Below are 26,250 nucleotides of genomic sequence, written 5' to 3'. Positions count from 1 at the left end.
GTTTAAAGTTTGATTCAGACAAGATCCACTGACTTCACATATACATAATTTCATTAAAACAATAACTACAGCCTTGTTATCATTTATAATTCTTTTTTAACATATGACATATGTATTTTGTAATCAGATACCTTTTTTTTTTTTAATTGTTCTAATTCATGTATCTTACTGTTTTTGATCTTATAATTGTTTGTCTTTGTATACAATAGGGCATTTGCTCAAAAAGTTTGGTTCAGCTAAAGAAACTAAACTCCGCTCCTGGCTATTTTGCGCTTTCCTATACAAACGCCTCATATTTTCAATGTGGTGTCCCTTTACCAACAATGGCAATAGTTTGTTAATTGTTTGAAGTTTTGCATGGCGAAGTAATAATATATTAATGCTTCTGGTACACCACGTAGGTAGTTCTAAAAAGAACTGTTGTTTGTTGAGAAACTGCTTATTGGTCAACAAACAACAGTTTTTTTTCAGAAATATCTATGTTAGGTTGTGTACCGCAAGCATTATTATATAATAGTTGGTGTGTTGAGGTAATTATTCCGCTCATAAGTTATAGCTAACGTCACTGTGTTTGTGTGTTATCTCCTATAATATTAGACGACTGTCAGCCGTGTATGTGCCCTGGACCAGCAGGTCAGAACTCATTTGCTGCTACGTGTGATGATAATGGAATTTGCGAAGGTTGTGCAACTGGCCACGCCGGACTGCGCTGTGAATACTGTCTTGAAGGTTACTATGGGCAACCAAACAACTTCCTGGTAATAATGAGTTTTCAATTTGAGCTTCACTTCAATAAGAAATTAATTATAGCAATTTAAAAATAGTTTTTTAAATTTGAAATTGAGCTTTTCTGTATAATTGCCTCAGTCTAGTAATCTTGTTTTGTATATCTGATTTTATTGTTTTCATCATCTTTACAAAATATTTTTGATGAAATATAAATTAACTGCTTATGTTTTTGCATTCTTCCCTCTATCAGGTGCAAAAGCCCTCAACATTCTCCAGTCCAAATAAGATTGTATAATACATACTCCAAGTAGATGCATGCCATCGTTTTTTTATTCAATATTTCGACATTAATTATGTCATCATCAGGAATGATTTGCCAGTCCACTTGTTGCTCTAACACAAGACATTATTACACCTATAAATCTACTTTTACCCTCCATTGGCTATCTGGTCATGCAAGAATTTCTCATTTTTACATTTGAATTATTAAACAAGTCAATTTTATACCCACTCCTCATTTGGTAAACTGTGCAAATTAGCTTGAAATTGGTGCAATCGTTATAAGCGTATGATATGCACTGGATGGAAATTTTAGTATTGGAAAATACCATAGGTACCGTAAAACAACGAATTGAAGCGTAAAGGGCTTAACCTTGAGAAGAAGCCCATCCTGAATTGAAGCCCCCTCTTTAGTTTGCAAAATTAGCCTCGAAAAGAAGCCCATGGGATTCTTTGCAAGATAGCATTGGCTTTTTTTTTTACATAATATAGTACTATACATACTCTGTACATGAATTTCAAAGCAACAAAATAAATTAAACTCCTGCTTGGTTTATTTAGTGTTTAGGTGATTTAATGCCAGTTAATACACTCAGTGATACAGATTGATGCTACATTGATCCTATTTATTGTTTATAGTAGTAATTCCCAAAATTTACAGCATTCATTTTGAAAAGAAGCCCCCCCCCCCACTCTTTACTTTGCAAAAGTAGCCTCGAAAAGAAGCGCATCCAGAGTTTGCAAAAAGAGGAAGCCCTGGGCTTCAAATTGAGGTTTTACGGTAGTATCAGTATTTCATGATAATACGAGATAATACAAATTTCACAACACCTAGCAAAATGTAACCAAAAATGTCACCATTGATTATTTTTGTAGAACCGTGGTGGACAGTGTACGCCTTGTTTCTGTAGCCTTAGTCTACACTTATGCAACAGCATCACAGGGCAGTGCAGGAATTGTACGGGAAACACTGCAGGCATGGAATGCGATACATGTATGTTTGGATACTGGGGAAACATTGAGAATTGCCAAGGTAATAAGAATTTTGTATTTGTAATGAGTTCATGAACTTTGGAATTTAACAAATAAAACTGAATAGCCTTGAAGCAGCATTATCAGGTCTTTGAAGTTTTTGTTAAAACATGTTCTATTTTTATATCAAGTTGGAAATTTTTATTATAATGCACCGTTCAGCTAAAAACCCCTCTCCTTGGATGTTGTTAAGATCTAATTAAACGGTACGTAAACAATTGCGCTTGTGGAAGCACACGTTTTTGGAACAGGTGCATATTTCTGGCCCTTTCCTGATTGGTCATATGTTATGTTTGATTTAAAATCTAAAAAGGTTTTATTAGAGAATAGAGCTGTTAATATCATCATCGTCATTATCAGCATCATATTCATAATTATTATCATAATCATTAATATCTTTATTGTCAATATTCTCAACTTCATCAATTTTTTCATCATCATCATCATCATTCTCATCTTTTGTAGTGTAAACTGTCATCATCAATATCAACATCATCATCATCATCACCCCATCATCATCACCATAATTATTATCATTAAATCAACATCATCATCACCATTATCATCATCATCATCATTACTATCAGAATCATCATTATTATCACCACCAATGTTTAAAGTGTAGATATTTTTTACTTAATGTTCCTTCAAACACTCTTCAACATTTTCATGTATTATTCTCCACAGCCTGTGATTGCAACACAATCGGTAGCATCGGTAACTGCACGCAAGATAGAGGGCAGTGCTACTGTTATCCCAATGTTGTTGGTGACCAGTGTACAGAGTGTGCTCCCCTGTCATTTGGATACAATGACACAGAGGTCGGCTGCACTGAGTGTGACTGTCACCCAGAAGGGACAACCACCGGACCTTTAACACAATGTGACTTGGTATGCCTGTGTACAATCACCTTCTATTGTATCTTAAATGATCTTGAATATTTGTTGGATAACTTGTTTTCCAATAGAGTGATTTTGAGACTCTGGTATAAGGCTCGCTTACCTTCTAGTAGGTGAGCATCAAAATTAGTTTTGATAAGAATACAATATTATCACTAAAAGAAGATAGGTTGCATGGTTTGATATCAGTTTCATATCATTTTTTGTAACATTAAAATATTTATAAACTACTAAAATGAGATGAAACAGCAGTTGTGTTAATTGCTATGGGGAAATATCTTGTATTCTCTCCATCATTTCCTTGGAAAGCCCAAAAACCGACTGTGATTGACAAAAATCGAATGTGTTTGTTAACCGACTGTGCCTGAAATCCTAATATGCTTTTAAATCAACAGGGAAGGATCGAGTAGGGGGCACGGGGCCCAACACATGCCCCCTGTTTTTGCCACTAAATTTTAAAATTTCAATGCATATATTGAAATTAGCGATTCAAATTATCTATTCTGAATATATTGTTGTCCACATCCCCCCCCCCACCATTTGAAAAATTCTGGATCCGCCCCTGATCAACTGTGTTTGAAAGTTGCTCTTTTGGCGTTCCATCTAAAACCAAAAAAACTTCGTTGAATGTTGCTCTTCGTTTCTTATAAAACCAAATAAAAGACTGAGTAATAATTAAACAACATTCAGTCCAGGGAAAGGCATGTAGTTCAGTGAAAAACTTTTTCCCATAATTATTATGAAATATGGATTGATATTCACTTCGAGAGATCAAGACTTTTATGATCTATGTTACAGTCTTTCAGACCGGTAGATTTTGAATCCCAGATGTTTATTGAGGCCCTCGGTTTTGCATTGTGATTTTAGGCTTTGAAATACGTGTAATTTTAATATAGATGTTAATATGATGTAAATAATTTTTTTAGATTACCGGCCAATGTCCATGCAAATCCAGAGTGATTGACAGACAGTGTGATGGCTGCATTGAAGGATACTACAATGTGGATGAGGAGTGTATATGTAAGTCAATTTTCTTAAGATGTTAAGATATTTTCTGTTGCCTGTGTACACATTATGTGGATAGACACATCTTGGATGACAGTTTCGTACCTTATTCTAGCTTTGGCAGCCTTACTGCTTTTTGTCACGTACTGTATTTATTTTAATTCAAAATATTTACAGAAATGTACCTCATAACAAATTGAAATTGCTAAAAATTTAGCGCTTCAACACAATAGGAATGAAACAGCCCAAGACCTGCATCCATTACTACTTGTGCCTGGTTAAAAAAGGTCATGGATCTACCAATGAAGACTAGCATATATTTCACTAGATCACAATTTTGTCTTTTAGTGTGTAATTGTAATACGACTGGTACAGACACCTCTACTTGTAATTCTGAAACGGGACTCTGCCCTTGTGACGTCGATACCGGACAGTGCACATGCAAACTACCAACGATTGCTGGGCAAGCGTGCGACAGATGCGGGCGGGTCGATAGTGTTAACGATATTGTAGCGGAGGTGTTTGTTGGATCATATCCCAACTGTGAACCGTGTCCAGAATGCTTTCAGGACTGGAGGGGGTACATTGAGGAGCTCGGTGGTGTACTAACGCAGCAGTATAATACACTCTTAGGTAAGTATTCTAAACTTATACCTGAGTTCAATGTATTTATATGACATGTGTATAATGTATCACATGTATTATGTAGGATGCAAGCAGCCAATTGAGTGTAGACGTGTGGAATTGTTGCCAAGAAACCCATATGATTTTATAAGGAATTATTTATTTTTGTAGAGCTTAATCAATGCTTAACACCAAAAGCATATGGTATATAGCCTTAAGAAAGAAGACTGCTACAACATTGACGTGGGGGGGGGGGGGTGATTATTCTAAAGTTTTAACATTTATAATGTTGTTAAATTCCCAAATGTTGACTCTGAACTCTAATATGGCATATTACAAAGACACTAAAACTGTCAATTATTAAAACTAAAACTAAAATGATATTCTTGATTGTGGTTTAGTCATATGAAAGCTAATAATCTTGATAGGGAAATATTGGAACAGATATTTTCTGTCTTGTGATTGGGTGTAAGATACTTATTATCAGTGGATACAGTTTTCATGTGTAATGTGACAACATTTTCTCATTTCTTCAGAACTTCTGAGTCACTATGATAACTTGACAGTATCCGAGCTGTCTCTTATACACATCTTATTTCATGCTTATCGTATTTATATAGTATTTTATATTATTCATTTTATATATTTAGGTAACAGAGGAGCTTATTGCAATCACTGAGTATTTAGACGTTGTCATGGCTTACATTACAAATGTTACAATAATATCCGATCCAGTGAGGTCGTATGATGGAAGTGTTGAGGTCGTCCCGGGGGAGATAAGGAACATCCAACAATTACAAAACCGGCTACAGCAGTTGGTGGACACCCAGACAAACCTGTTCAATTCAGGTGCTTCGGCCTGGAGTAATATTGAATCCCTGTACCAGAATGTTTCGTCATCCCTCGATGTGGTCAATGAACTCCGGCAGGAGGTCAGAGGTCTATTGTCGGAGACAAGCGTTGCCATAACCGAACGTCAGAGCACTCTTGACATTATTAACAGTCCAGTGATACGGGCAGAGTATGAACATAATGAGGTACAGTTAGCAACAATTGAGTCAATTCGGGAAACCTATGAAACGGGCTCGATCAGCTTTGATGCAACAACCGCAAACTTGATAGCCGAGAGCACAAATGACACTGCTAACATTGCACTAGAGCAGGCCCTTTTGCGACTGGAAGAAGCTAATTTTAAGGTGTATGAAAGTGAAGTTGCACGGTTCAACGCGTCAGTGGCCCAACAGAAGAGTGATATTACTGCTGCAACTGCTACAGCATACGAGGTTTGTCTAAAGTTCTGTTCAGATTGTCAGATTTTCTTGGACAAAAAACTTTGTATGCCCATATATACAGATACAGATTACTTTATTGTACAAAATCAACTGGACATATGTATTTATTGACCATAAGTGATGATAAATAACAATAATACATAAGAAAATAAGCGAATGTTTGCTATGTTCGAGAATCAAAATAGAGATCTAGGATTGGCCTGTCTCTGAAGACACTCCTAACAGAATATATGAATTTAAAGACACTCTTCAAAATATATAAATTAAACACACAAAATGACAACTGAAGGCGTGCTTATTTTTAGATTTGTTTTGTAATGTGCTTCCCTTCATTATCTTTTTAATGAACATCTTGTTATATATATTAAATAGATATTTAGGCAAGTCACATGTTTGAGTCAAAAATAAAATTTGAATAGTGCTTATAATAATAAATAGTTTCACTTGTAAACATCACTTAAGATGGGTTTTCACAAATCATCATACAAACCAACTACAAGCAAAATTTTACCTCTTTAGATTAAACTTTAAAGGAATAATTTTACAGCTAACTATTTAGGTATTATTCACTATAATATCTCTATTGAGCTAACACAGGGCTACATAAATTACCTTTTTGGTGGCTGATTGAATATGAGTTTCATTATTTTGAAAAATCCTGGACGAAGGTGCAATATTTTAAACTGGTTTCTTAAACAAATAATCATAGTGTTTATATAAGTTAGTGATATTCAAATTGTTTGGTAAATTAATTACATTTAATCCAGATTAAAATATATTTATTTTGTCAAAACGTTGGTACACCTTGAGAATGGACCGTCCCGCTTTGCCTTGAATATTGTTGCTAATGTTCCACTAAACGACAGTGATAAAACATACACATGTGTTCGTTAGAAATGCGCCTGTTGCTGGCCTCTTCTGATTGGTCACTTATTAAGTTTGATTGACACATTAAAAAGGTACATTGGTTTCCACAGTTCAAACAAACAAGGCCTATATACAATTGATATGACAACACCAAATAAATTTTTATTTTAATTTTCCGCTGGCTGTAAACAAGGTATAAAAAGTTCCCTTTACCTAATTTTAATCAAATTTGATTTTTTTAGGAAGCAGCAGCATTGGCCAAGAGTGATATGACCAATCACTACATACGGACACTGGATGCTTACGCTAGGATTGGAGTAGCTGATGGTACCAATGCTGAAATCGCTGTCATATCAGCTGAGGTTCAGTCCCAAACATTAAGACCTGTCAGTGAAATGGAACAGCTAGCTACGGCAATAAATGGCATCGATATCTCTGGAGATCTGGTGGAGTCATTGTACGCAGATGCAGCAAACAAGAAGAGAGAGGCTGACCTTACGTTGAACACCACCTTGGAAGCTCAGTAAGCTACTACTGTGGTGAAGGAACTTACTGTGAAATCCGTGCCCCTTAGATATTGTAGCTTGTGTTGGAACAAAATAACAGTGTAAACTTCGAGAAACATGTGCATTGGTTGGATAATATGTGCGTTCGTGAGACAATATGTGTGTTTGTGAGACAATATGTGAGTTTGTGGGACAATATGTGAGTTTGTGAGACAATATGTGAGTTTGTGAGACAATATGTGAGTTTGTGAGACAATATGTGAGTTTGTGGGACAATATGTGAGTTTGTGAGACAATATGTGAGTTTGTGAGACAATATTTGAGTTTGTGAGACAATATGTGAGTTTGTGAGACAATATGTGAGTTTGTGAGACAATATGTGAGTTTGTGAGACAATATGTGAGTTTGTGAGACAATATTGCGTTTGTGAGACAATATTGCGTTTGTGAGACAATGTGCCTTCTTGGGACAATATGTGCGTTTGTGAGACAATATGTGCGTTTGTGGGACAATAATGTCATATAAATTTTCGTACCGCAGCCCCAACCATTTTGGGGCTGAGACCGTCCATCTGTGAAAGTCCCTCTCAGGATCCCCTTTATTTAAAATTCCTGGATCTGCCACTGGGTTGAGTCAGGCCCATCCATTGGGGAGCTATAATATTTTGGGGGAAAAAAGAAACACAGTAGGGCTGAGGGTAGGTGTGGACTCTAGCCCATCTGTCCTGGAATGATAAACCACCTGTGGTGGAAAAGCTGGCACCACCCTTGGAATCCACCTGTTCTTTATCTTGTTCAAAAACACAGTTTCCTTTACTCGCTTTTCATCTATTGTATATTGTAACATGGAACCCTATTAGTAGTTCTGTTGCAATAAAAAAAAAATCAATTGAAATATTTTCAATTCCGTCAGTTCATGAATTACAGTTTGATCAAACCTGTGTTGTATATTTTTCAGGTTGGCCTCGCAACAGGTTTACAACAAAGTTCTAGGCATTGAGTCAGATATATCGGAAGCAGGGATTACGAGAGCCAGCACTGCTCAGAGTGTCTCTGACTCAGACACTGCTATTGCTAATATTCAAGCTGTTGTTGAAGCTGTAAGTCTTAACATTATTACATTGAAGACATCACCAATATGAGGCTTATTGCCATCCAAAAACCTGCGTAAACTTGAGTAATTAGCATAAGAATTTGGCAGTACTGTATACTTTATTAAAGAGAAGCCAAAATACTTTCAATCATAACTTTGGCAATAGTAAGTGGATTCCAGTAAATGTCCCTTTATTTTAAAGCTTATAATGTGGAAAATAAGAATATTTTGAAAAGTCGATTTTCAATTTTTATTCACTGATGCCGGTTTTGGGAAGACAAGCCTAATATAAATATTATATAATATTTTATCTCAATTTTCAATTTTTATGAGCTTTGTCAGACAGGACAAGCCCCCTTGTCACTTACAACTTGTCAAACCACAAGAGAAAGAAAGAGAGAGAGAGAAGAAAAAAAAATATTTTTTGGCCATAATATATTCAGAAGTATATACAATGTCTCATTACTGATGTTTTGTTTTTGCATGTAAATCAGGATTATTAGCTTTTTGTATTGAAGATAACACCAGTAGATACTTTTAATATTTATTATTCAATCTGAATTGAATTGAATTGATTTCTGAATTTCTGTTTCATTTTTAAACTATAAGTAATAATAAAAATAATAATAATATAATAATAATAATAATAATAATAATAATAATAATAATAATAATAATAAGAATATCAACTTATAAGTTAGGTAAATTTTAATGAAATATTTACTTGTCTTAAATATTTTTTATATTACTTATTGCATTTTAGATTAATTTGTATTGTAATAGTGTAGGTGTCTATTCATTATTATAACTTTTAGTAACATTGTAATGTGCAATATGTCTTTGCATGTTTTTTTTTTGTTATTTACATAATTTAGCTAATGTAAATTTTTAATAAATCCTTGAATGAATGAATGAATGGAAGTAATGATTGTCTCATTCAGGTTATGGCAAAAGGGGATGAAACTGCTGCCAAAGGGTTAGAGACCTCCCAACTTATCAGCACAATATCTGAAGACATCACAGACAATGAGGATTGCTTCCGATTAAAGCGAGCACAAGCTGAGAATGCAGCTGAGAGGGCAGGTGTAGCAAACTCACAGGCTGATTCAGCAAACACAGTAAGTCTCTAGGTGCAAGCACACATGCACGCCCTTTCCCCCCCCCCCCCCACGCCCTCTTCCCCCCCCCCCAAGAAAAAAAAGGGCTTGTGCCACCACTCCCTCCCATGAGAAATGTTAGAAGCACAAAAATTATGCTCAAAGTAGTTACAAATCACCTTAATTTGTGAGCAGCTTCCCCTCCCCTCACTTACTCACCAAGTAACCAAGTACTTTGCCTTCGCGCCCTAATATTCAGCCCAACAAATTTCAAGACTTCTAGATACACAACTGCATAGCTCAGTTGGCTAAACTGGTGGTACCCACTGTGTGTGCGCTAAACCATGGAAATTTCTTGGCCGCCCCTAATCAATTCCCTTTGCTGTTCACCTTGTATTTCAGCCGTTGGACTGAAAAGCAAGTTTCAATAGTGCACAGTATTTTGTCGATTAAGCCCTTGAACCCGTCTGCAATGTGCCATGTGCACGTTGAAAACAAGCTTCGGAAAAGAGTAGAGTCTCCTGCCTGGTGCATTGCCCAATCACCGCTAGAAGAAACCCATGGCAGTATGTCTTCTTTAGACTTATGTGGGTTATCTTTGGATTTTACACTGAATAAATCCAATCCAGAAAAATTAACATTTTTTTTATGGTGAATTTTTTGTAAACGTTACCTGGATAAACAAAGAAATGCCAAGTTTCCTTGTGGACTTTGATCCTTGAATAACCAATCATGTGACTTTCACAGAACCATGGATGATGCAATTGAATGGGCTAAGGTACAGTAGGCAACAGTGGCTTATCTATGTCCCTAAAAACGGTGGTGACCCCAAAATAAGAATTTGCTTGGCAAAAAAATTACTTTAAGGTATTGAGAAAATCACTTTATTTTGCCAGCTAAAGTCCCCTCACTTAATCATCAAGCCCCACACCAGCACATCAGCTCCCCCTCCAAATGTGAATACTCCTAGACACATTAGTGCTAGACAATCATAAGTTTCAAATTCATCTGTATGGCTCAACAGCGAAAAGGAACATTGAGGAAGCACTTGTACATTCAGGGTGTAAAATGGGGGGAAAAAGGGTGATTCCATTTTGCATTATATTTGAAGGGGCAAATTCCTCAAGGAGACCTGGCATTTAATTATCTCTTTACTTATGTATTTACCTGATTCACAGACTGACAACATTACAGACTGTGCCCCTGATCCCCCCGGGGGGCCACCACTAGTTGGAACGACCTTAAAGTTAAACTGCCAGCAACTGGAGATTATTTTTAGACCCCAATGTAATCTTTCATGACCCTCATTGGTCTCATAAATGTCTTAATAAAAAAATACATTTATCATGGTATGCATGATGATTGCTTTTTACTGTTGTTTATGCAAATTAAAAATAATAAAATAGAAACAGAAAACAAACAGCAGTAAAAAACATTCATACCATGTTAAATGTATTTGTTACCATTCAGTTTCAGTCTACTTTTTTTTCTTTACAGCACACTTTAATGTGAGATGATACAATGATTATAATGTATGATAGCGCCAAAAAACTATATTGAATGGGTGAAATTATGCAAAAACTTCCTAAAAATTACTACAATGCTATGAATGTCAAGCCTGGTTTCCATAAAATCGCTACACTGTCATACAGTATTTTCAGTGCAGTCGTTTTCCTGCCTAGCAGTCCCCGACGCAATCCGGAATGCTCCCCTGTTCAACCAATCAAAACTGTCGGAGATAGCATGTAGTGATTGCATGGAAACCAAGCCTTATACAACACAGGAAAGGATATCATTATCTGATATTCCCCAACAAGGATTTCTCGCTAATGCGCACACAGTAATCCTTGTCACCAGTATTCAAATACTGTACATTGTTACATATTTTTAATAAGCTTTTTTTATAAATGGTACAAAATTTATTGGCGACCCTACTTTGGGTCACGACCCTTAGTTTGAATTCTAGCGTTGTAAACTATGTGTAATCTATATATTAAAAGTATCTTCTTTCTTTTTTGCTATAATCAGAGGTACGGAGAAAATGTTGTACAAGAAATGTCACTGAATACCCAGGTTGAAGCTCATCAATCCACTGCATCCACTAATGCCAATCGGGTGGAGAATGTATACAACAGTGCAGTTGCTCTCCGTGAAGATGTCACCAATACTCAGAATATGGAGGATCTATCAGGTAGAGTTATTGCAACATGTTACAAAAAAGCAAACTTTCACTAGAGTGTGCTGTTCAATGCTCCTTACTGTACATTTAGATCCTTGGGTATAAGCCCATTTCGGGTATAATCTCACCCCCGACTTTACGCCAAATTTTACATATCAGTCTTTCATGAGGCAAAAGCCCAGGATATGATTTGAATGAGTACCTCATAAGCTGATTTTTTTACAAATACTCCAAAAAACATCAAATATTGCCTTTAAATTAAGCATCAGTGCTTAAAAATTGTTCAAATGAGTGAAAAAGAAAGCTTTCCGACAGCAGGTTTGAAAATTTCCAGCAGAGTCGAAGGGCATAGACCTGGTTAGGTTCCGCCTTACTGATTCTAAGTTGCCTAGTTACTAAAGAAATCAATATTTTAGAATTTGACCAGTAATTTTGGACCATTTTTAGTTGCATATATGTTGAAGCTTGCAGTACACCACGTAGGTAGTTCTGAAAAGAACTGTTGTAGTTGAGAAAGTCTTGACGTTTCGATTGAGTTGACAATTGTCAATCTTCCAAAACAAAACACCCCTAAAATATGGTAGAACATTTCTCCCCCACATGTATGAATATTATTACTACTCAGTTTTTTTCTTTAGGTAGGCTAGTTAGATTCCAAAACCATTTGAGAGCCTCTGAGTAATGATCTTGCTGACCACTGTTCTTAACAGTGATCTCAAATTGCAAGACAACAGTGCAATGTTCCATGCACTAGTCTGTTTTTGTGGTTTTCCTGTTTTGGTTAATTTGTAAAATAGTCTGTTCTTGTCTTTTCTCTATCTTTAAATTTCCTCCATTTTTTTTTAGGTTCACCTTATCTTTTCTTTACTTAGAAATGGTGCTTTAGAGATCTTGTTTATTTGCACCTTATAAATTGACCTATTTTTATTATTATTATTATTATTACTAATATCATTTTTTTATTAAATTTCACATATAGCCATGTTACTGCAGTACATGCAGCAACGGGCAGCAATGGATAACCTCCAGCGTGAAATGTTAACAATGGACACAGACCTGGATGCAATTCTTGCCAATCTAGAGGGCGCTGGCGTCGATGGCGAAGTTCAGTGTGCAAATTAAAATACCAAATAGTGTATCGGCTGAATTTTTATGGGATTTTTTATGGTATATCACAGGAATATTGGTGCTAGGCTACACAAATTGGCTGTCACAGTGTGCTACATACAGCAGTTTATTTATTTCATTTAAATTTAATCCAAAAGCAGTTGGTAATTATGTCTATAATTGGAGGATGGAAGTAAAAGTAGGAGAGCATGCTGTATTAAGGCCAACTCAGACAGCGTCGGCCGACGCAGCCCGACCCGATTTATCGTCGGGAACAGTCTTAAGCCGTCGTGAGAAATATTAAACACGTTTAATATTCTACTACGCGACTGCCCCCGACGCACACCATCGCGTCTGCGTTCAACTCACACAGACCCGACGCGACAACAAATCGCGTCGGGCTGCGTCGGCCGACGCTGTCTGAGTTGGCCTTTAGTCAAATAACTGAAAATAAATAAAAATATAAAAAGTAGCACCTTGTATTGACTAAAAATTTAATATTTTTTTTTATTTATACAGTATTATTTTAAAACAGTGATGACACTATAAATGATGCTCATGTCATGAGTTTAATTAGCCATAGCCATTGCTGTGCTCAGTGAAACAAACAAACATGTTTTGGCAGGGTCTACTGCCATCATCAGTGTGGAGACTTCACGCATGCAGTCCTATGTATGAGATAATAGTGACATGTTGTAGCACTCGATACGAGTCAAACCATATCGAAAGACAAAACAATTTAAAATTAATAAATATAAAGACAACAACCAATAAGGAAAAGAACTGAATCAATCTGGCAATGTTAAATTAACATGGTAGAGTTGCTTGTTGAGTGAGAGCTGTTCCCATTGCATGTGTAATGCCTCCTTGATTTTCAGTTGGTATTTGGAGGAGGCTGAGTCATGAAAACAGTCCTCATTACAACGTAGCTTACATTTTGGTATTATTTATTCATTCATATTTTTTTTGATTAGGCTAGCTTCAAATGGAGGATAGAAGTAAACAATTTGATTCTATGTCAAATGTAGCGTCAAACTTAAAGGTTTAAATTTTTTTTATTTTAATTTGTGAGAACATACAGTGTATTTAGTTTTCAGCAGCAGTTTCCTTTGTAAACAAATTTTGTATATAAGCAGTAATGAAAACTTTTTAAATATTCATTTATCATTGATACCTTTTCTTTCATAATTATTAACTCATTTATTCCCTATAATTGATACATTTTCTTTCATAATTATAGATTCATTTGTTTTCTGTTCTATTATAAATGATGGATTTTCAAAGAATTCATTAGAAATAGAAATAAATATTGAGCAATTGTTGTAAAGATTATTGTGATGAACGGAAATGGACTACTTCTGACTTGCAACTTAATTTTGCTTTATTAGAAGTGTTGTGGGGGTACACTGTAAGTTTTTTAGTCTAAATATATTAATAAAGACAAAATAGGACGAGAAGTTCAATGAGGTCGTCACTAAAATTTAATGAACATGGAAAAACTAGAATTGCTTATTTCAATAGATTAATAGCATCAAAATGAAAACAAATTGTCCTTGCTAAACTACGCACTTAAAAAAGTACAATATTTTATAATCTCTGCATGTACCCTTAAATTTATGCCATTATAATAAAATGCCTGTAAATCAATATAAACAATTTTTGTTTTGGATCTTCAACTTACTGAAAGTTACTCAGTTCTTTTAAATAAGCAATTCAAAGCTTTAGTTTAATTTTTGAGGGTTGCATTAAAGTATATATCAAACTTGTTAGTCCATTATCTTCCGTCCAACTTAAATGTTCTTTCACTTTTTATGTTAGGAGTTTAGCTTTAGGTATGTCAGGTCTTTGAAACAATATTTTGTTAAGTCTTTGTATGTATCCAAAAAATTATTAAAATTCCACAATTATTATCCTCATTAGGATTTCAGGTTTAAATAGACCAAAATGTATAAATATTTTAACTAATATAGCTATTTATATATGTATATTAAGAAATTTAATGTCACATTTTATAGTATTTGTAAATTTTTATTACACCTTGATAAAAGTTCGTCCGACTGTGTATAAGAGACAGATATATAACTGAGTGGATCACTTGGATTTGACCTTTTTCACAGAACTTACTGGTACTTAAGTTTGGTGGACACTAGAGCCATTTATACGTGTACTTAAATGTAAGCAATGCTTGATTGCCAGCGTGATCCACTTTGAATTGGCCGCGTTGCTAACTCTCTCTTAAACCGTGAGAGTCAACATTTCCCTGACAGGTGATCCATCGTTCATCCAACAGGTGGACCATACCCACCTCAAGCCCAGCCCACCATAGTTGGGGCTGAGGTGAAAACAGTTTTGGTTATGTCACCTCTATGTGCCTCAAATTGGCACTCCCTGGGCCAGCTGCCTCTGACGGTGGGTTGGGGGAGGGGGTGTGAGGGCTGAGCTGGACCACCCTCTGGCACTACCCCTTGCGAGAGCTAGCATGTGCGAAAGGCTCATCGCAGCTGAAATTTTTTATAAAGCCCTGTCCAGACTATCAAATCTTGTTTGATAGAAACATGTGACATGCCTAAATATGGCCATGATGACATCACGTCATGACCATATATAGGCATATCATGACTATAATATGGGCATACAACACTTTTTTGTCAAATAAAATTTCATTGTCTGGACAGGGATTTAGAGGTGAAATTGAGCAGCCGCATATTGCGTTTTCTTCAAGCAACTTGCAGTCGTGCCTTGAGGCATGATAGCGTGAACCAAACATTGCCTACATATTGTGATATACCTCTTGTTGCCAGGGCCTCAAACACCTGTTATCTGGTCTTTAAGGTTTTGTATATATCTGTCCGTCTGGCCAGTAAAGCAATAAGGTTTTGTTTTTTTTTTGCTTTTCACATTTTGTTCACATTCTGTGAATTGAAAATATGTGATCTTGCAGTGTTTTTTCCGTCCTATTCATGTTTTTTGTTTCTGTTTATCATTTTAGTAATCTTGACATTCTGGAAGTTCAGTTTTTTTTTCCATAATTTGTTTTTTTTTTCTTCCCAGGGTAGTTATTTATATCATTACAGCATATAGAGGTTGATTTTTACCAGTATTTTGTAACTGTGATATGATTTCAACAATATTTTTATTATTTTCCTTGCATTTCATATTTAAAATCAAATTTGTAAATTTCTTAATGAAACATTTAAAATACTTCGTAAAAACTGTAATGTATTACATTAAAAACATTGTAGTAATACCTTTGAAATATTGTTGGTATAAAAAACGAAGCATCTGACATGCATCCCATCCATAACTGAGATCATTTGTCCACGACTTTAGAATGTGCAATGTCTAATGGTAAATAGCATGCAGATTATGATAATGAGAATAAGATCAAGATTAACAAAGTGGCTAACTACTTGATTATGTAGTGGTTTATTGGGATTATCAGTATTGTAGCTTAATTTCTTAGATTTCTATGAGACACATTAATAGAATACTGACTATAGAAATTGATTATGGAAATTTATTAAAAAATTTTGGGCATAAATGTTGTGTGGTTATTTGACTTGAAGATGTACTGTCAGTGGCATAACACTGCCACGCTGTGGCTTCATAAGGCTGGGGCTTTTGCAGGCACTGTGGATGCTAGAACACAATGGTTCTGTGGAAAGGGTCCAGGAACCAAAGCCTCTTGGTCAAGTTTTGCTATACGCATGTATGTACTAACAATACAAAGCTTTATAATACAGTATTGTACTGTAGTTGGATGTTTGCTCAAATTAAATGCATGATTATTTTCTAAAAGCCGGGGGTGGCTACACATTGTGTGATTTATGAAGTGGTGCTATGATATACCTGATATGGAGGGTAAAAGTATGGTCTGAGGATGATGTCTTTGAGGAGCAAAAAGTCACAAAGGGGGAAGACCGGTTGGTGCAACTCTTCCTAACAAGGATGGCATGTAATGCTTAGAGATTTCTAGTCCCAGCAGCCAATAATTATACAGTACAGTACTATAATTGTCCTTGCAATCTATTGTAGACTTTCAATAGACAGTAATATGCGAGGTTTTGTGACAAAAATGAGTCTTCTTGTACAAATTTTGATATTTTCAAGAAAATATTCAGATATTTTGACAAAAATTGGTTTAAATGTTTTTGATAAGTTTAGGTTTAATATGTTACGATAGCAAATGTTCTGATTTGTGTTTTTGAGGCACATTTTGTGGAGTTTTTTTCCGAATTAAGAGGGAAAACCAATGCAAAATTTAGCAGTTATTCATTTTGTAATGCAGCTCAAATATAGTTTGCTCCACAGATTTAACAGTCAATACACTGTTCTGGTTTGATAGAAAGAAAACTTTATTGTTAAAATTCACATCATCATGCACAAGTAATACACTAAATAATTCATCAAAAATAACCATTAGCTGCTTCTTTCAATTTTCTAAAGAACTGAATCAGTTACTGGGGTGGATGCAGAGGGGGGTGTAGACGATGTGATCGCACCCCTCTATGAACATAGGCCTAGTACCAGTAAGATTTTCAAGGTATGAGAGTGCAATTTCCGGCCACCTAGAGGTCCATATTTTCAAAATTTTCTCACGCACCCCCTACCGCAAAATCCTACCCCAGAGTTATATTTCATATTCTTTAGAAAAGTAAATTTGTATAAAATAATCAATAACCTAACATAAAGTAATAAATTAGTTCATATTGGTACATACTTCATGATATTAATATGATTTTATACAAAGTGATAGAAAGTCTAAGTGACTATACAAAAAAGTGTTAATAACTAAAATACTAGTGTTAAATGTATCAAAACTACTATATTTCTCTATAACAATGTTACATAAAATTACAATAAAATACCGTGTATAAAATCAGTGGGTTAATAAAAAAAAAGGCAAGGAGTCCGGTGGATATATCTTAGCTGAGGCAGTCAATTTAAACTGCAGCGACTGCCTTTACACTCGATATTCAAAACAAAGACTATCAAATCAAATATTTAGTGCAAAAATCATTTTGGATATTATACAACTGTTAACCCTGTTTAAAAGATAATGCACTAAGAATTCACACTAGAAATCTGATAATGCAGTAAAAATTTTACGCTATAAATAGTGTAAATATTGCAATATATGAATTTTTTTCTCTATAAAAATAATTGGTCCATATAAAGTATATTAATAATGCAAGTTAGAATATGAACATAAATAATGTAATAGAATGAGCCTAGAGGCTTGAACTGTTATAACCTGGACATAAAATATAAAAATGAAACTTGAGGTCTCCACCCCCACCCCCCAATTAATGACCACATTTGGGACCAGAGCTTCTATGGTCATTAGCAGATTTGGTCTCTAATTAGAACAATAAAGATAAGACGTGTGTGTATTTGGGACCACAGAAACGTGGTTTTTAATTGGAGGTGGTCTGTAATTGAAGGGGCCTTTAATTAGAGCGAGATCTGTATCTAGAATAAAGTTTTTGTCCCTTTCTCTGTTATCATCAAATCGTTTGATGGTAATGTATTAGTAAACATCTGAAAGGTTTCACAATCTTACAAAAACTAATAACAAATATAGTTACATCATAAATTTTTCAGAATTTTTTAGCCAATCCTCATCCAGAGTGAATCTTTAGAATGTCTTGGCTTGGATATTAACAGTAATATAATACAAGTCATTTACTGGACTGGTCATTATATTAACAACTTATAAAATATTTAAAAAGTTCTAAAATTCTCTCCCCTCAGAGCCTATAGGGAGATCATCTGCAGTGCTCTTTTTGCAAGTGCAAAACAGAATTTTTGTAGGCCTGAATAATGGGTATGCAACATAAAAAAAAATAGAATGTTAATATTTGTTACTACTTGAGTTTGCAAAAACCTACCTAGTTAAAAATACAGTACTGTATTGTTAATCTACACAGAGAGACAAAACATTTGTATGGGCACTCTTTCTCTGCTTCTGTTCTGTGGTAAATTTTCCCCTTCAGAACATCAGAGTACCAACTAGCAAATACTATCTACGTAAACAATGCACATTTTCCACCGTGTTGCGGAGTCATTGCGACTGTATTATTTTAACTTGACTTCTTCTAACTCATTAGGGGACATAAAACCAACAAGGGCGTTAATCGTCCACATCAAACAGCCGACCATTCCAAAATAGATATGGTAAACAGTCCACGTACCGTAATACACCTGAGCATAGATCATTGCAGGCAGGAGAATAGTATTTTGCTGTGGGAAAACGAAAGTATATTATATCGTTAAATTTTACACCTCACAAATTGTGATAAAATTTTTAAAAACACCGAAAGGGAAAGCTCTCCCAGATCATTTTTACAAGAAACGAAAGCTGAATGGTTATTGTTGACATTAATTTATAGCATAGATGCTTTAATAATATATCAAAGTTTATAAAAGGGTATTTTCAGGGGCATAGGCCCCAGCCAACGGCCATGATTTTCTTACGTTTAGTGTACAGTAACTGTAATCTACGATATGTACTGTACTTGAATTTGTACAAACGATGTTTTTTATGAGTCTTGAAGTGGAGTTGTTTTTTTTTTCGTATTGGGAAGAATTTTGACTTTTCTATGCCAGGATTGAATTAGGATTGGAAGACGAGCACTAGTGTGTAACACGCACACATTTCAGCATTTATATAGTGTTATTTATATAGTGTTATTTATATAGTGTTATTTATATAGTGTTATTTATATAGTGTTATTTATATAGTGTTATTTATATAGTGTTATTTATATAGTGTTATTTATATAGTGTTATTTCTCCAAGATCCGAATGTTTTTGTTTATGTTGTATTATATTAGTAGAGTGTATCGATTAAATACTGTACTTCTTGCATTAGACAGCCCGGAATATGATAAAAACAAAATGCAGATGAAACCAAACACCATTGATTTTTTTCATCCACTTAATGTACAGTATGTTATAAAACTGTAAACCTAGAAGCAGCAATTATTGGACAGTGTAATAAACAATGAAACAATGAGGACCTGGAATTAAGATTGTTTTGCAATATCTTTTGAAGGTTATCCTTGGTTCCTATATTATTCATGTTAATTGTTCTTAATGTTACCGAATCCAAATTTTTCTCCCGTTCTTATAGGTTTTTTTTTATTCTCCGTTACAATTTTCCTATTTCGAACCAAGTAAATTCAAATCAAATCAGTGCAAACAATAACAATGATGGCAAACTTACAAGGATGCGGCCTTGGAACTGTGCCCTTTGGTCATGTTCACTGATGAAGCCTGGGGCGTGACTAGACATAATAGCTGAGCCAATCATAAACGCAGCAAATAACATTGTGGCATACTCTTGCAGTGGAGTCACATTGATAGATACCTGTAATAAGAAAACAATAAAATTTAAAATACAGTTTAGATTAAAATATAATTAAAAGGTCATTACCACATACAAGGTTGTACAGTAGCTGCAGAAAACTAAGGATGGGTGGTAGACATTTTAAATTTCATTTGGGTGATGATAACATTGGTGAACTCTAAATAATAAGAGTGGATTTTAAAAATGGGCAAGGGGGTTAATAAAGGTGGATGGAGGGCCATGAAATTAGCTTTAGACTGGGACAACTTTAAGCCCACCCACCATAACCACATCACTGCACAGAAAAGCATCTCATGCGTTTAGTGTGTTGCGCTGAAGCTGAACACACGCTGTGCCAATGGTCATCCACTAGTGTAATTCCACAGAAAATGCGACATGATGAGGTGTGCGTAATGGATCTTAAGACCCTTTCCCTTCCTTTCAGATCGTTCATTCTTACCTAATTTGTAATGCCAATCTGCTCAGATTAGGTTACTCTTTCTTCTGAATTTGAATATATACATGTACTGACAGCAGACCCCACTAGGGTTTATGCGTCAGTGTGTGTCATCAATATGCATGCTGTTAGGTGTTATTTATTTACCTATGATTTGTGTATTAAATGTTTAAAATTACTTGTTTTTATTTATTTAATTATTTCTGTTTAACATAATTATTTTTACTAAGAATATATTGCAATGTTGTTTTTGAATTTTAAAACTAATTATTAACATATATTACACTAATCCAGGAATTAGAAGGGAGATTTTTAACTTCAAAATCTAATTATTTACTGTACATTATTACACTTCATAGTTTATTCATTTAGTTTTGAATAATGTTCATATTTCAATAATTTTACTGTATTTACATATTGTTCTTTATCAATTTATTATTTTCATAAACTTCAGATTTTAGCACTTTATAATTATAAAAATTACAATCGGTCTGTTTCACAGGTCTATGTTTATTTCATATCTTTACTCTAGTTAAGTACAGGTATGTCTATTTTATCTTTACTATGTCTTTGGTTGAAAAATATTTATCTGAGGTACTTACCTGAAAGCCAAGTACCCATTCTGGGAATGCATACCAAAATATTCCAAAGACTAATGTGACAAAGAAGTCGATGCGAAGATGCAAGTTAACGTTCGTGTCCAACTGAGTATGACCTCCCCACTCGCGTGATTGCAACAAGAAGTAGATGTACAAGACACCAAATCCAATATGGAAAAAGATGTACAATAAGCCCTGCAATAGAAAAACAATTCAATTTAACACGTTGGCTGCCAGCGACGAGTATACTCGGCCACAGGGTGTTGTTGAGGGCGCCAGGGACGAGTATACTCGTCAAAATTGGTGTAACATTCTAGCGTTTATAACTTCTTTGTTATACATTGTAGAACCACAGACTCAACTGCTAGTAGTTCCTCGAAGATACACCTAGATGATAAGGTACAAATGATGTATGTATGTTTGTTGTGTTATGTTGCCGATAGTACACTCGAGCGGCACAAGTGGGGGCGCCCTTTGAACACATACCATTCCATGCAAAAAGTGGACGAGATAACTCGCACTTGGCGTGGTCAATAAAAAGTGCCCTCGATGAGTTTACTCGTCCCCTAATATTTTCTGCTAATTTATTAGATGCACCATTTTGATGATATATTGTATGACTAGATAAAATTTCAAAAAAGTATCTTTGTAAACTCGTTTTGGCACACTGGAAAGAATTTAAAAAAAGGGTCTGGCAGTCAACGTTCTAAGGAAATTTAATTTTATTCTTCCTTATACTGGGTATCCTAAGTAGATATCTACTGTTCTTCAACAGGGCCAAGTTATGCTTTTTTTATAACTCATAATGAGATTTAGGGAGTGGAAGTGATTTAGTTTGAGTTTGCTGCCACCAGAACTGAAGGAACCCAGGACCCTGAGATTGGAAGGCAAGAACAAACAAATAATCATTTATATACAAAAGGAAAAGCATCTTCAGTCCTCTGACTGGTGTACTGTGCCCTCATGCTGGACCCCTCACTGGGGCAGCCCCTGCACACATCATGGATCTACTTTATGTTAACCCATATTCAGAAATGCAGCATTTATTGATATAACTTACAATATCAGTGGGGGTAGAAGATTGTGAACGGTAGTAAAATCCACACACAGCAGCCAGTGTACAGGTCTGCAAAAAAGAAATTCACAAAATTACAAAAAAAAAACAGAGTACAGTATATGACCAGTTTAGATGTTCTATGTCCTTCAAACTGTTTACACTATCTGTGAATCAATCAGCCAATCAAAGTGCAAACTATCTCACAGACAACTGAATAGTGTAACATGGAATGTCAAGTGCCTTCATTTGAACCAAAATTTGAGTACAAATTTAACAATGCGATGTGAGCTTTAGTCTGTTTCTCACAAAAAGAAAAATCAACTTCTTTTTACCCAAAATGAATTACAACGAAAATGTTTTTTTTTTTGTTAATTGGTTTCTTTGGTACAGCATGTTAATTGATGTAGGTGACTCATGTCCCCCAGCCCACATTTCTACAGTACAGGTAGGATTGAGTTCATAAAAAGCAGCATTCTTATTGAGATTACAACTGTACCCATCCATTCAAGACCTTGATACTCACCACCAAGCGTGACATCATCAACACAACGTAAACGGTAGCATCAGCTGACTGCTGCACCTGGTAGAAAACGACAGCAATGCCGATCAAGACACATCCACTTGCACGTAGCATATGCAGAAACACGCCATCGGAAGAATTAGTCTGCTTTAGGAAAAAATATTATGTCATTGTAAATAATTGTCAAGGTTTTTATATATATATACTCATATATTTCATACACTATTCCAACATGCCACAGTGCATTTAGATATCATTGCAGCAAGCATGATTGAAGTTTAGGGTCAAGTGAGCTACCAATCAACCCCTTGGAAATTACGTAAACTTTTCACGACAATATCCACAGCCTACTTGTACACCTTTTTGGCTATAATGTATATTCATCACCTCTAGTTTTATTTTAAAGATCTGTCAGTCATGACCTTTAAAATACTAGGAATTTTAAATTTCATATTTTAAATTGTCTGATTTGTATATTAGTAATTGTGTATATTAAAAATTTAAATGAGAACAACAGTTAAATAATTCCTTTCGTGTATTCTTCAGCATATTTTCTGGTAATCAATGTATGATTTCTTTTAGTAAAATCTCTGTATATCAAAATCTGGTTTTGAGTTAGAAGCATATCATTATTTGATCCTTATGAGCCTCTCAAAATGTAATTGAAGTTTTAAAGTTCCTCCAGATCATTTTAGCAGAACAGTACAGTACATCTTCAATTATTTAAAATATAAATTACTATAGCCATTGGTGTAGTACAAGTACATAGTATACAGTACTGTACACAAAAACTACATGTTAAGTATGACGTTGTACTGAAGTGTATATTAAAAACTTTATAAACCAGAATATTTATTATAACAACTACAATGGAAATAGAGCAGAGCCCATGTATGTATTCAAATACAAAATTTAACCGAAGGTAGGACGTGTTTAAAGCTGCTTAAAGTAGTTTAAACGCCTAGAATAAGGACAGACTAGACAGAATGTTGTTAGAAGTACAGCAATGGCAACAGTAGACAGCCACGTTTTATAGCTACTCCGACCATGCTCCGATGAGTGGTTTCCTGCTGCTAGAAATTTTAACTTTACTACTATCACACGATTGTAAATGCGTTAGAATCTGTCTCTTATACACATCTNNNNGAAGTAGACTACATAAAGCCTGCAGACAAGCTACTCTGTACAATAACCTGAAAAAAGGGGTTCCGTAGGCCTCACCGCCGGGTTGACCCGGTTACCTACCTCATGTGCTGATGCTAAGCCTGGGAACAAAATGAACATTGCTCCAAATATTACACAACACACCATATCCAACTTCATTAACGATTCCTTTCCTCTGAAAACATTAGACAGAAGAATAATAACAGCAATAACAGAGAGGATGATTAGGTAGATGTCCATGTTTACATACAGGCCTACAATCAATCAGACTGAATTCCAGTAGGTCGCGGTGGAGTAGAAACTCGGGCAGGAAAGACGCTACTTAGCGCGTCCCTAATTTAAATATCAAGTAGACCGGCTTATGAATATTTATAAGGTCGTTGCTGGACACACCTTCACCGTAATGTCTGTACTCATTTAGACCTACCTACAATTAACAATAAATAAATAAATAAATAAAATAAAAAAGAACCAGTAAAACTTTGACCAGGATCAGTAATGTTCTTATACTTTTGTCAATTTCAGGCCCGAAATGTTCTTATTTAGTCCTTACTTTTTACACACTATTCAATGGTAGAACTTAATTATTATATAGCAGTAGGCCTAGGCCTATATGACTGTACTGTGTACCGATGATACATTATATATTGATGGTCCTGTATGGAATTACATAAGGTACAGATAAGACCAAACGAATTTTACTGTACTTTTGAAATAGGTTTCTATAGTTAAAAAAATATAAATAAAAACCTCATTTGACATTTTACCTCAGCCTCAATTGGTTCCTATTTTGTAAACAACCTCGGCGTTCTTATAAAATTTATCAGGCCCGGCGGAACGTTTTTCAAAGTGGGGGGCCCCACTTATAAGCAGGCGTGTAACAGCGGTCTTGGGTGATCCCACCCCCCTCCACCCACCATAAAGAAAACAATACGACATAGGGCTTATTTTATTATTAATATAGGCCACACACGTGTGTTTGAAGCTAAATATAAGCATTTTCATCGTGGTTAGTATTTATTACAATCATTCAACATCACTACACATTGAGGCCCTTCTTTTAGGTAAAACGATCTACCTTAAATTTTCTTTCTCAAGTTTGGGACTATGTGTTATAACTTAGAAGGCAAAGGAGAGCAAGCACAAGCTTTAACATTAAAAAAATGGGCGCGAAGCGCGCGAAAATTTTTTGTTTTTTTAATTCTAATTTCGTCGGAATTGATCAAAACTCCCTAAAATGTGCAATTTTGAGAGGAAATTGGCCTACCTCAACAAGCTCTTATGTTATATATGGCCACACTCGTTTTTTTAAACTGAATATAATCATTCTCCTTATAGCTTTATTTATTACAAACAAATTCTTTCAACATCATTACACATTGAGGCCCTTCTTTTAGGTAAAATGATCTTAAATTTTCTTTCTTTGAGTTTGGGACTATGTGTTATAACTTAGCTTAGAAGGCAAAGGAGAGCAAACACAAGCTTTAACATTAAAAAATGGGCGCGAAGCGCGCGAAATTTTTTTTGTTCTAAATTCTAATTTCGTCGGAATTGATCAAAACTCCCTAAAATGTGCAATTTTTAGAGGAAATTGGCCGACCTTAACAAAATATGCCATTTAAAATTTGAGATTTTCAGGCACTTTCCCGGGTGAAGAGGGCACTCAATGGGGAAAGATTTTCCACAGATGGATATTTTCCCCTTGTCCCCCGGTGGTTACCCCACTGCGGAGAATACCTGGCGGCTTAGATCAAAGGCGATATGGACACTTTTTGAAGTGGAGAAGGGGTTGCAGGCCGGGGTATTGTGATATCTGTTCATTATATCTTCCTTTTTATTCTTGCCTTTATTTTTCTCTTCTCTTTTCCTTTTTCCTTTTTCCGTTCTTTTTCTTTCCCCTTCTTTCTCTTTCCCTCCCTCTCCCCTCTTTCTTTTCTCTTCTTACCCAGCCCGGTACGACGGCTTGGTCAGCCCGGTAAAAACCGTCAGGGGGGGGGGGACAGTCTCCCCCCCTGCCCCCGCCTGTTACGCCACTGCTTATAAGATAAATGGGAATATGAATCATGCAAATCTGGAATCAAATCTAGGTGGTGGGGTCAACATTCCTCCCCCGGGAAAATTTTGATTTCTAGATGGCGGGAAATGACCTTTCTCGACTTTTGAGCTAGGTGTCTAATGACTTTGTTCTTCAAAATTCAAGGTTTTCCCCCTCATGAAAACGGTAAGGTAAACTTTCTCATTACAGTAAATAGGTCTGTTATGTGTGTATACATACATTTAAAAAAAATTGAGTAGTTGCATACGATTTTTTTCCATGAGATGAATCCCGAAAAGAAAGGAGGGTTCAGGGGTTCTTCCCCAGGAAAATTTTGATTCCTAGAAGGCGGGAAATGA

At 35.3% G+C, this 26,250-nt stretch overlaps 2 protein-coding genes across 3 annotated transcripts in view; one reads left to right on the top strand and one right to left on the bottom strand.

Annotated features, from left to right (window-relative positions):
• Window positions 1–12,925, top strand: part of LOC117106145 (laminin subunit gamma-1-like) — a 36,583-nt gene extending 23,658 nt beyond the window's left edge. Inside the window, exons 23-34 of the mRNA XM_033247498.1 lie at window positions 598–758; window positions 1,885–2,041; window positions 2,728–2,930; window positions 3,866–3,959; window positions 4,293–4,577; window positions 5,105–5,187; window positions 5,219–5,851; window positions 6,970–7,250; window positions 8,191–8,332; window positions 9,267–9,443; window positions 11,451–11,613; window positions 12,581–12,925. Of these exons, the coding sequence (XP_033103389.1) occupies window positions 598–758; window positions 1,885–2,041; window positions 2,728–2,930; window positions 3,866–3,959; window positions 4,293–4,577; window positions 5,105–5,187; window positions 5,219–5,851; window positions 6,970–7,250; window positions 8,191–8,332; window positions 9,267–9,443; window positions 11,451–11,613; window positions 12,581–12,723 (2,522 nt within the window). The 3' untranslated portion in view covers window positions 12,724–12,925. The remainder of the gene's footprint in view (window positions 1–597; window positions 759–1,884; window positions 2,042–2,727; window positions 2,931–3,865; window positions 3,960–4,292; window positions 4,578–5,104; window positions 5,188–5,218; window positions 5,852–6,969; window positions 7,251–8,190; window positions 8,333–9,266; window positions 9,444–11,450; window positions 11,614–12,580) is intronic.
• A 4,112-nt stretch (window positions 12,926–17,037) lies between these two features.
• LOC117106137 lies at window positions 17,038–24,179 on the bottom strand. 2 transcript variants are annotated; one of them, XM_033247486.1, is made up of 6 exons: window positions 23,938–24,179; window positions 22,696–22,839; window positions 22,176–22,241; window positions 21,119–21,310; window positions 19,937–20,080; window positions 17,038–18,951 (listed from the first exon to the last, which is right to left on the bottom strand). In XM_033247486.1, exons 1-6 carry the CDS (start codon window positions 24,094–24,096, stop codon window positions 18,787–18,789), a joined length of 870 nt encoding a protein of 289 aa, XP_033103377.1. In that variant the 5' UTR covers window positions 24,097–24,179; the 3' UTR covers window positions 17,038–18,786. The 2 variants fall into 2 exon arrangements, with proteins under 2 accessions (XP_033103377.1, XP_033103378.1); XM_033247487.1 differs by having other exon boundaries at window positions 22,696–22,836; window positions 23,938–24,178.
• Between the last annotated feature and the right edge of the window lie 2,071 nt (window positions 24,180–26,250).

This window comes from Anneissia japonica, unplaced genomic scaffold (genome assembly GCF_011630105.1).
Source record: "Anneissia japonica isolate Jap-2015-1 unplaced genomic scaffold, ASM1163010v1 scaffold288036_len564833_cov171, whole genome shotgun sequence".
In the NCBI taxonomy this organism is placed as follows: domain Eukaryota; kingdom Metazoa; phylum Echinodermata; class Crinoidea; order Comatulida; family Comatulidae; genus Anneissia; species Anneissia japonica.
Note: the sequence above shows the minus strand (reverse complement) of the source record. Positions and strands in the feature narration are given on the sequence as shown.